Raw genomic sequence first — 11,387 nt, 5'->3', positions numbered from 1 at the left:
TGAGATGGAACCCATGCCCAATACTGCTTGGGTGACCAAAAACCTGAGACTGGATAGTTCAGGGACCTAGTGTAAAACCAAATGCTACTGTTCAAACAAAATGATCAATGAAACGATTCCCAATGACGTTCTGCTAGACTCATAGATCAGTGCCTTGCTCAGCCATCATCAGAGAAGCTTCCTCCTGCAGCAGATGGGAACGTATACAGAGGCCCATGGCTGGACAGTGTGAGGAGAGTGAGAGACGTTGGAACACTCAGTCCTAAATGGGATGTCTCCATCAAATCCCTTCCCTTGGGGGTCATGGAAATCTGGGGAAGAGGAGGCAGAAAAAGTTCTTGGCAACCAACTACTGTTTTCCCTCTATGGATTGCCTGCTCTGGAAACCTCACACAGATGAAATCACACGATACGCAGTCTTTTGCACCTGGTGTTCTTTAGGCTTCTTTTACTTGGTGTACTTTTCTTCAGGATTTAGCTGCCTTGCTGTATGATAGGGCTTCAACCATTTTACAGATGACTAACACCCTGCGGTATGGATAGGGGTTGTTCACACTTGGGGGCTTTATAATTAATGTTGCTTTGGACATGTACATGGCTGTGTTGTTAGCTCTGTTGAATGTGTAACTCGGCAGTGGGATGGCTATGCCACGTAGTCACTGTTTAACTCTGTGGACTTGTCAAATTATTCTCCACAGTGGCTGCTGCATCACTTTAACTTGACAATAAAGCAGTACACAAGAGTCCAACTTCTTCCATGCCTCAGGAAAAGAAAAAAGAAAAAGAAAAGAAAAGAAAGGGAAAAAATTAGGAAGTCAAGCAAAATCCACAGAGGTAAGCCTCACTTACAAAATACAAGATGTGGAAGAAAGTATCTCAAGCATTAAATACAAAATAGAAGAAATGGATATCTCAGTCAAACAAAACATTAAGTCTAAAGGAAAACCCAGACACAGAGCATCCAGGAAATCTGGTACACTCTGAAAAGAGTAAATCTAGAAATAGTAGGAATAAATAATAAGAGGAAATAATAGGAAAGAGACCAGGTCACAGACTACAATAGAATCTCATAAAATTCAAGCTCCAGATAGCAACTTAATCAGACTTCTGTGATCTAAAACACATAGAAGGAGATAGTTAGCCAGCACAGAAAACGAGGTTTTAGAAGAGGAAATGTTGAAGACTGGTAGAGAGACCAGGGATAAGTGCTCAGGAAGCTCCAGGGAGGAGTTGAACTTCTGACTGTTCAGTTTCCCTATGGGCCTTGTTACTGTTCATTTTCTGCCAAGAGAGGCAAGCCAGAGATTGCTTGGATCATCTTCACAGTACTTCATTTCCCTTTTGTTTGAGACAGTTCTGTAGAATCAAACTTACACCTGAAAGTCCTAGGTTTAGAAACGTCTTGCATTCTTTGTTGGGGAAGCAATTGTGTGGCATAATGAATATTAATATTAAATAGATTTTTTTTTGTCACTGTTGTGGCTCTTGGCACAAGAGCTTTTAAGACTCTTGGAACCTCTTAGGCAATCTGTTTTTTTTTTTTTTTTTTTTTTTTTTTTTTTTTTGTGGTAGGGTCTCCAAACATGTTGGTATCAAACTCATTGTGTAGCCAAAGGTGGCCTTTGAACTTCAAATGGTCTCACCCCACCTGTCCTGTAGAGTGAGGGTATTATAGGCTTCCAACACCTGCATCCAACTACGTCTTTCTATATGTTGATGGAATGCCTTGTATCTGGGGTCCCCAGGAAATTTCAGGGTGGCTTCCATTGTTGGTCAGAATTGTCAATCTTGTACGCAGAAGCAGGAACTCTTTCCTTCCTACCTCACAGGAAGGTACTGGGGATTGATTGAGTTTATCACCATTGGCCAATGATTTAGTCAATCTTGATTGCACACCTTCAAAAAAAAATCTCTAAAGTTACACATTTTAGAAGCTTCCAGAGTGGGGAACACAGTTATGTGCTGACTATATGGTATACCCCAAGTCCATGTATAAAGGACCTGCTCAGAACCTCTCCATCTTCACTGGGATCTCCATCTGCATCATTTACAATATATTAGTCAGATAAAGATAAAATGGAGTTCGGAGTCAGGAGAACAATTATGGCAAATTCTCAAATCTCAGGTGGGGATTATGGGAACCCCTGGTTTACAGACTGTGAGTCAGAGACTGGGCATCTGAAATGGTAGAAATTGGGGGAATATGATGCTGACTTTGGGAAGACCGTGTGGAAGCTGAATTACTGAATGCTCACTCCATTTAGAACTAGAGATAAGGTTGGTTTCCCGCCCATTGGGTGTCAGGAAGGTTGTGAGTACACAGAAGAACTTTCTTTTAGAAAAGGAAAAGTTGTAAAGCAAAGGCCTTTTGAGTGGGTGATGAGTGCTTGAAAGTAAGGTTTGGAGGTAGCAAAAGACTTAGGTACTCACAGGAGCCACACAAGAAGAAACTAACTGTAGATGAGACTCATTAGTAAGGGACCAGAGAAGTCAGAAATGGTTGCTTCTCAGTGATGGACAGAACGCTGAAAAGAAATGCACACTTTTCAAAGGCACTAGGCTTGGTGTGATCTTGCCCGAGACACAGTGTTATAAAGTAATGTGGACCAGTGTCTCCGGTTAATCACATTAAACAGGATGACTGATATTGCTTTCACTACAGATTTAGTTGTTCTTAGGAAAAGGTAACTGTTGAAGACCAAATACTGTGCTACATCACCAAATTCTGAATTAAAATTTGGACAGATTTGATTGGAGGCACAGCATGATGTTTATCAACAGGCACCCATATCTTCAAGAAGCTCATCAGAGGCTTTGTACAGCCTTTGAGCACTTCCCTATGCCTGGCACTATACTGGGTGTCAGAAGCCAGCCAATGATCCATATACAGTCAGTCCCGGCTCAGCAGACTGGGCAGAGAAATGGGGAAAACTTACCTCTTATCGATGAGGTGTTGCATACAAGGACACAGAGGTGAGGGTGGGATTCACTGCAGATAAGATGTGGAGATCTCACTGAAGAAGAGAGAGGGAGGCTGAATGTCATCTCTTTATTGTACTCTGGGTGATTTGATGCAATTTGAGTATAACAAAAATTTAATAACCATCTACGATTGCCTGCATAATTAGGGAAGACCAATATCATACTTCCAGGCACTTTTGTGACTTCATTTTCAAATATCTGGCCAATATTTTCTTTTCTTTTCCAGACAGGGTCTGGCTGTCCTGGAAATCACTATGTGGAGCAGACCAGCCTGGCATCAAACTACACAGATCCACCTGCCTCTGCCTCCCAAGCACTGGTATTAGGATTAAAGGCACTAGATAGACACGATTTATCTAGTGATGATATCCCCTGTTGATTTTATCTGGTTGCATCACATCTAGTTTCTTTTGCGTTTTTTCTTTGCCTCATGTGCCTGTCTTGAGGTAAGAGACTCAACCATAGATTTACCCTGGGAACAGTCTTTTTCTTTTCCCCCACATTCCTAAAAGTAATGCCTTGTTTTTGATTCATTACTTATTCAGGCCCTACGGTGGGTGGTGGGTATAAAACCAAGTCGGCTATTCTGACTCAGCTGTTCTAAAAGATGGTGCTCTCTGTCCCTCCCCAGCCTTTCTCCCTGCTCCGCACGGGGTGGGCGGGTGGGGGTGGGGTTCCGCAGCTAGTTCGAGGTGGTTAGCTGGGAGGTAGGAGGCAGAAGCCAGCCTACCTCGGAAGATCAAAGAAAGTGATGAGCCAAGACTCCTGGAGGAAGCCGACTGATTCTGACTCAAAATGCCGCCTACTGCTCCGACAGTTTCCACGGGCAGAGCCAGAATTGGAAAGACAGGGTGCTGAGCTGAGGAAAGATGCTCTGCTGGCCAGCTGTGCTCAGCTAGCGCTTGCGTGTCCCTCTGTACCGCAGTGACCTAGAACCTTCCCTGGACTGAGTCTCTACTTGGGGTGTGTCCGCAGCCGGACACGCAGCAGCTGTCCTAAGACCTCAGGCCGGAAAGGGAAGGAGAAGACTGTGCGGACTCTCAGGCTGGGAACACAAGTCTCCTTCTTCCCCTTCCATCTTCCGTGAAGCCCTCTTCCAGACTGTAAAACTGGAATAGTCCTTCCCTTCCCCTTCTCCTCCCTCCCTCCCTCCTCCTCCCCGCTGCGCTCCCCCCCCCCCACTCGCCTTCACCCCGGGCGTCAGTACTTGCTGCACGCAACCACTTTCCTCCTTCCTGAAGCCCCGTGCGCTGAATCCTAACAAGCCCGACTTTTTCCACCCGAGTGAGGCAGATTATCTGCAGATCTGGGATTGAGCGAGGGAATCTCTTGCAAGAGGTGTAAGTCTGCAGTGCCCAGAGTTCTTTCTTCCGTAGGGGTCTAAGGAATCCAGCCTCTAATCTACCCAGGTTTTAAATTAATTCATCGACTAATAACTGGAATTTATCTTCTAGGGCACGAGATGAGCACCCACACTATCCGGCCACATCCCTAGCACAGAACAGATCTCGTGTTTTCTGAGGATGAGAGACTTGATTTCTAGCCTGGCAGTTAGATGCCTGTTACCCTAGAGTGAACAGAAAAGTGAATTACGTTAGAACCCAGAACTGGAAGTCTCTTCACACACACACACACACACACACACACACACACACACACACACACACACATATAAAACCAGTGAATGCCGGAGCTCTGATTAGTCTTACTTTTGGAGTAGGTCTTCGATTTGACTATGGACACATCTGCTAAAAGTACGTTGAATCACTTATAAAAATTATAAGTCTTACAAGCATTGGCAGAAAGAAGGAGAAAGGGAGAGAGGGAGGGAGGGAGGGAGGGAGAGAGGGAGGGAGGGAGGGAGGGAGGGAGGGAGGGAGGGAGGGAGGGAAGAGTGTTATTCGCTGCCACATTATGAACCTGTATCTGAGAACTTTTGGAAGCGCTTCATTTTCCTTCCAGGTGGCTCTAGTGATTTGATGATTACTTGATCGGTCCTTCTGAAAGTGCTTTCTCTAAGATACTTTTTCATAGCTTCAAGGTCACATGACGCTCCTCATCCCTCACCCTCAGCTCTTCTGGCTTGGAGCAAAGGTGTCCACTCTTCCTGCTTGGCCCACTGCATATTAAGTTGTGGCACAGGGAGCTAGGCTGGGTACCAGGCAGCCAAGGAACTGCACACTTTGGGGAAAGCTGAGAGAGCAAGAGGATGGGGGAAGATGAACGTGGTGAGTGGGGGTAGTGACAGAGCTGTTTAGGCTGTGAATGGATGAGGGAGGGAAGGAGAGAGAGAGAGAGAGAGAGAGAGAGAGAGAGAGAGAGAGAGAGAGAGAGAGAGAGAGAGAACAAGCACACACTCACTCCCATGAAGTATTGGAAGCCCAAACCCAGTTATTGGCTCTCAGAATTTGCACTCAACCCATCCAGTCTCTAACTCTGAGGACGCAACGATGTCCGGACCCAGAGTTCAGCTGAACCCCACTGATAGGAAATTTTGTCCCTATCACTAGATGTTAGCATCATCCTGAGCTCTGTCTTTGCTCACCGAAATTTTCTGGATTTTGGGTTTTGTGGGAGTCATCTTGGTAGACAGTTTTAGACAAATTCAGAGGACACCAGAGAGAGGTGGAACAGTATGGGGGTTGATGCTTTGAAGAAACACGTTTCAGTCTGTGCAATCAAAAGACCATCGCCAGTGCATTAAAAACACACATTTGAGCTTCCTGCCTCAAACACTTTTAGTTTGGGTGTAGCATAGACACCTGCCGACTCATACAAGTACTGGATATTTATTTGTTGGGTCCTGTCTTTCACAGAGAGGTCACACATATTATAATATCATTGAGTTGTATTAAAAGCTTAATTAAATTAATAAATTAAATTAATTAAATTGTATTAAAAGGCACTGCCTGAGGAGAATGCAAATCCAGTAATTACTAGCGTCACCATCATTTTTACTTGCAAGGAAGAGAAAACAGGATCTGGCCCTTTGAGGAAACTGCCCCGTGTGGAACCAGGACTTTGGTTTCTCATAACCTTTCTCCTCAAGTCAAGGCTTCGGATTATAAGTAGGAGGAACAACGGCTTTAAAAAACCGTTTGTAATAGTAGAGAAAGGAAAAGACGCCAGGGTTCTGCGGGGTCGCCAGCGCAAAGTGCTCAGAATGTCAAGAATTTACTTGGTTTGTAAAAATGTGACTAGAAACTTTGGGAACGCTTGCTGGGCTAACCGCGCACACAGTAAGTGAGTCTTGGTGGTGACACTAAGCTTCCTTCCCTCAGAATCTCTGGATCAGTCCTTGGTTAGGACTGTGCTTCTGAGTGTGAGCAGGTAGCACCTCCTAGAGTTTGAATTGAGCTCTTGAAAGTCAAGTTGGGAGGGAGTCAGGGGAGTCGCCTGCCTGACAGACACCTTGAAATATCCTTCAAGGCAAGTGTGCAAAGGACGTGGACGAAGAGTCACTAGACGTGGAGCTTTGCATTAGTGGCGCGGTGGCTTCCCAGGAGGGACAAGGCTGTGGGGTAGATGTTTCCAGGACGGCTCCGCCCCGCGTGGCCTTTGGGGTTGGCTGGAGGTGTAAGCGCAGGAGAGGAAGTTATCCTAATGCCAGGTACCAAACCCTGTTAGAAGTGGTGGGGGGAGGGTGGGGTGGGGTGGGGGGCGTTGAAACGAAAGAGCAAGCGAAGCGGAAGTTTCAAGGCCTCTGCGAGGGATAACAGTATAAATAACCGAGGGCGTCTTGTAAACACTGCGGTCATAACCCCGAACATTAAACAGCCGCGGTGGCATCTGGCGCATCGCCGCGGCGGGCTGCGCTGGGGCAGAGGCAGCGGGGTCCCAGGCTCCTCGGCCTCGCCTCTATGTTTATCTCAACCTAATCTTCCCCAATGAGCTGTTCCTCAGCCGGGAAGATGTTTAAGTTAAGATCCCGCCGGCCGGAAGTCTTGGCCTGAGCTGAATGCAAGGGGTAGCCGCACCCGAAAAAGCAGGCTCGCACGCTTAGTGTTGCAATTAATTAATTATCAGTAGGAAACAAGCGAAATATCTTCTGCATTTGGAATTCACACGTAGCTCCAATTCCTTTTTCACTGGTTTGCAAGCAGGTATTTTTTTTTTTTTTAAATCACAGTCTCACACGGAAAGTTATAAAACTTTCGTAGAGTTTATTTTCTCCGCTCTTCTGAACAGCTACACTGTAAAATAGTGGAGAACTGGATTTTCTTTTTTTTCCCGTTGTCCTCGGGTCTGTGTGACTGGATGACTGTAACCCTATTCACTATTTACAGTTATAATGTTTTTTAGTGGGAAGAACTCTTAAAAATTTTCGGTGGGAAACATGACTTCTCTTTTCCTAGTGGGAATTAAAGTTAATCTTTTATTAGAAGTTTGGATTAAATAACTACTTTTAAAAATCATTAAACATTCACATAGTTTCCACTGTTCTTCACAGATTTTTAAAAGAAATCACACCAAATGCCTAGGCTTTTTTTTTTTTAGCAATATAAAGAAAGATTTATTTCCGAAAGTAGCAAAACCTGTTTGAAAAAAATATATATTTCTTTGAGTGACTTACTTTATAAAATGTGACTGTCAAAGTCAGCTATTCTATGATCTACATTTTACAACATATTGTACAAAAGATACACATTGATAGGCTCTTATTATCTATTTATATATATAATATATATAATTACATATTGCACTTGGACCAGCCAGGCTCGCAGTCATCCATGGCAGAAGTTAATAAAGTTAAATAGATGGGAATCTGTAAGTACAGTTGGTCTCCTTTGCTTTGGAAACGAATCTCCTCGTCGCGGTTAAGTGTTCTCGCGGGGTGGGCTGGGGAGAGGAGCGACGCGAGGCCTGCAGCGGAGACCGGGAGGGGAGGGCAGGGGTCGTCGCCCTCGCTGGCCCGCTGCCCCCGGAGCGCACGGTTCCCAGACTCGCACCTCCAAGGTCAGGACGCGGTGGTTCCACACAAGCGGCTCGCGGTCACCACTTCCTTCAAGTCACTCTCGGGCTTGCCCGCCACCATAAAGGGCCACGTCTGCAACCGAGAAGAGGGCGGAGGAGGTAAGCACTCTTGGACAGGGGGAGGGGTCAGCCGGAGCCCCAGTGACAGGAGGGGCGCCTGCGTGAGGGCTAGGGGCAAGGAGGGCAGGCGTCTGCAGTTTGCTAGGTGTGTTGGTGCCTGGCAGGATAAAGCAGCCCCCTCCAGGTGGTGGTGATGGTGATGGTAGTGGGCTGTTAGAAGTACTGCTGAAGAGGTCTCCTCCTGGGTTCTAAGTGGAACCCCCAGCCACAGCCTCAAGGCAGATACTCTAGGGGTCTTAGCAAGGATGGGGATGGTCACTACCCTAACTCCAGGCTGCTGCTGAGGGTCTACTGAGGCACTGGTCCAGCATCCTTGGCCTCCTCGCCTTTATAGACTTCCATTTCTCCCCCAGTGCAGACCTAGCTATGACCACAACTTTAAGGCAGTCAGTATCCCTGGAGGAGTGTGTGCTGTTAGTAAAAGACATAGTGGCATTTTATTAAAGATCCCTCTGCTCCCCAGAAAAAGCAAAACTCCCTCTTTCCTTTCTTCTTCTTCTTTTTTTTTCTTTCTGGGCTGTTATATAATGAAAAGAATTTAACTTTTCTTTTTTCTTTTAATACTTAAAGATGAAAGAAGCAGCAATTAAAAATGTTCTGATCGATAATCTCATTCTAGTTTTAGACTGTACAAACGGCTACTCATCGCACTAAAGAAAATAAACTTGTATTTGGAGGGAAAATATTTTTCCTGGCAAAATGTGTTTTAGCACCCCCTCCCCCAGTTCCTGAGGGCAGCTGAGGGAGACAACTCAAGCCTCTCTGTAAGTGCTGGCCTGAGGGATATCTCATCCTTATCATATGTAAACAAAAGTCCTCGTAAGGTGGCGTTTTTCTTTAGAGCCTGCACGTTTTAAAATGAAATCAAACGAAAGAGGAAGTTAAAAAAAATCCTAAAAAGTAAAACGGCTCTAAGAAAATTGGTTCAGTAATGAGCATTTGCTTTTTAAAAATTAGGCTTGGTGGACACGAGTTATTAAGGTAAAATCAAGTCCCTCTTCATTGAGACTGATCAGACCTACGACTGCAATACTATTCAGTACACCAGGACCTGAGCGGCTTTACTGATTATGTGGACAGTGGCTGGAATTTCTGGGATTTAGAAATGGTAATCGACTTAGTCAAGCACAGAATATTTAAGTAGCTGAGGGATTTGCATGGACAGTTATGGAGGTGGAGGAACATAAATATGTCTGCGTTTAATAGTCTTAAATATACCCGGGGATAGGACAGAGTTGGATGTTTACAAGAGTCAGAAGGGAACTTAAGTCTTGCTCCTAGCTAAAAGAGGCATAGTCAGATGTCTTCTGGGTGCCCAGCATCTTGTCAGTTTCATGACAGCGGAAATGGCGCTGGCACCCTTCGCGGGGATCCCTCATCTTTGCCAGCTGAATACCCTCGGAAATCCCTTAATGGGGTGCCACGTCAAAACCCTTACACAAATCACTCCAGGGCTCGCAGCACTCAGCGCAGAGAGCCAGGGCGCTGCAGTGGAGCCTGCATGGAGGTCCCCAGACGTGGTGGTAGGCCGGTGGTGCCCAAGGTGTCAGGGGATCGCCCGGGTCCCCAGGCCCAGGCAGCGGGGAGGAGGGGGAACTCACCAGGTTGACTGGGTGAATGTAACCATTCTCGTACTTGTCGTTGGCCAGGATCTGCCTCAAGTGCGCGATGTAGCTGGACGCCAGCCTGAGCGTGTCCAGCTTGGAGAGCTTGGTGTCCGGGGGCACCCAGGGCAGGGTGGTCTTGAGCCTGGAGAAGGCCTTGCTCAGCACCCGCATGCGGGCCCGCTCGCGCGCGTTGGCAGCGTTGCGCTGGACCTGCTTCCCCTCCTGGCTGATCCCGCTCAACGGGCTCTTCTTGGTGGGCGCCTTCCTCCGCTTGCCCAGGCCGCCGCGACCCTTCTGTGGAGACCCGTTCTCGCAGTTGGACCCCTCCTCCGTGCTCTCGTTGGAAGTCACAAACTCCTTGTTGGAGTCCACTTTCAGGGAGTCACATTCCAGCATCTCCACTTCTTGAAGGTCTTCTACATCGCTGAGGGAGCCAGTGGACATGTTTAGAGGGGGGTGGAGGGGAGAGAGAGAGAGACTGCAACTAAAGGGTCTTTAGAGGGTATGGAGCTGCCACTTCGTGTGTTGGGGGGTTCGAGTGGGGATCCGGCAGCTTGGTCTCACAGCTTCCCCTTCGCAGAGTGGTGGAAGCGACCACGGGGGATCCTGAGACAGGGAAACCAGGGCGCTATTTCCCCACCCCCGGAGTCCTGGCCTTGGAGAGCGAGAGAGCGCCGAGGAATTTGGTGAACACTAGGAATTTATCTGGGGAATAGAGAGGCGGATCCATGCAGCCCAGGGGAGGGGCCTGCTAGGCCCTGCCGACTTCCTAGACCCCTTTTCAGAAGCACTGGAGACTCTCAGGCACAGACCCGGGTTTCCAGCAATTCGTCACAACATTCATGTACCCCTTAACTTCCTCCCTGCTGGCCCAAGCCAAGGGGGTACCAGCCCTACTCAGAGAACTTGCCTCTGCTCACCTCCTAGGGGCCCCTTTCCTCCAAGGGAATCTCAAGTGAGTGTTACTGAGAACTTCAGAGAAGTGGCCAGGTCTACTGCTCTTCATGGGTCTTCCTCCTAAAACATCACACAGGCACCCCTCCTCCCCAAAAATACCAGTTCAAATCCAGCTGCCCCTGGCTAATACCCCGTAAGTCCACAGGGCTTTAGGAAGCTTGCATTCCCATGTACTGGATGATATCACAGTCCTAAGTCCTATCAGTCACGAGAGAGACTTACTCAATAAGTTGTGTCCACCGAACCAAATTTTTGAAATACAAATGCCAGTCACTGAGCTGATTTTTTCTTTCAGATGCATTTTACTGTTTAAATTTTTACTGTTAAAATTTACCTGAGGTAAATTGAGAAAGGAAGTGTGTTACAGAATCTTTGTGGTGCTGGAGAGAAATTATAGAAAGGAAGAAAGAGAAACTAAGAAAAAAAATCCATTAAATTCACGGTCAATTTGAAGGTACCGGGGAAGAACTGCTAGTGCATAGGGACACACTTGACCATTAAGTGCACACACACACACACACACACACACACACACACACACACACACACACAGTTGACTGGGGATGGGTAGGGAATGAGAGAGGTCATATGGATTTTATGGAGCATATTTTGCTAGCTGAGAATCTTTTCCCAACGAGATGAAAACTTTTCGTGCAAATTCTTGCCAGAAATTCATTCCATGGGGTGTTAAAGAGTCAGCCAGTCCGGGACATCTCTTTGCCTGACACCTTTTGTAAAAACTGCGGA

At 46.8% G+C, this 11,387-nt stretch overlaps 1 protein-coding gene and 1 long non-coding RNA gene across 2 annotated transcripts; one reads left to right on the top strand and one right to left on the bottom strand.

Moving 5' to 3' along the window:
• The first annotated feature begins 631 nt into the window (after positions 1–631).
• On the top strand, positions 632–3,359 carry LOC143268968 (uncharacterized). Its single transcript, XR_013045221.1, has 2 exons — positions 632–834; positions 3,209–3,359. It is a non-coding gene; the product is annotated as an uncharacterized LOC143268968 (long non-coding RNA).
• Positions 3,360–7,465: 4,106 nt separating this feature from the next.
• On the bottom strand, positions 7,466–10,373 carry Tcf21 (transcription factor 21). The gene is made up of 2 exons (XM_006980094.2): positions 9,678–10,373; positions 7,466–8,029 (listed from the first exon to the last, which is right to left on the bottom strand). The coding sequence occupies exons 1-2, from the start codon at positions 10,125–10,127 to the stop codon at positions 7,940–7,942; spliced, it is 540 nt and encodes a 179-aa protein (XP_006980156.1). The 5' UTR covers positions 10,128–10,373; the 3' UTR covers positions 7,466–7,939.
• Positions 10,374–11,387: the final 1,014 nt, after the last annotated feature.

Source organism: Peromyscus maniculatus, chromosome 16, assembly GCF_049852395.1.
Source record: "Peromyscus maniculatus bairdii isolate BWxNUB_F1_BW_parent chromosome 16, HU_Pman_BW_mat_3.1, whole genome shotgun sequence".
NCBI classification, from domain to species: Eukaryota; Metazoa; Chordata; class Mammalia; order Rodentia; family Cricetidae; genus Peromyscus; species Peromyscus maniculatus.
The sequence above is the reverse complement of the archived record's forward strand: the minus strand, read 5'-3'. Positions and strand labels throughout refer to the sequence as shown.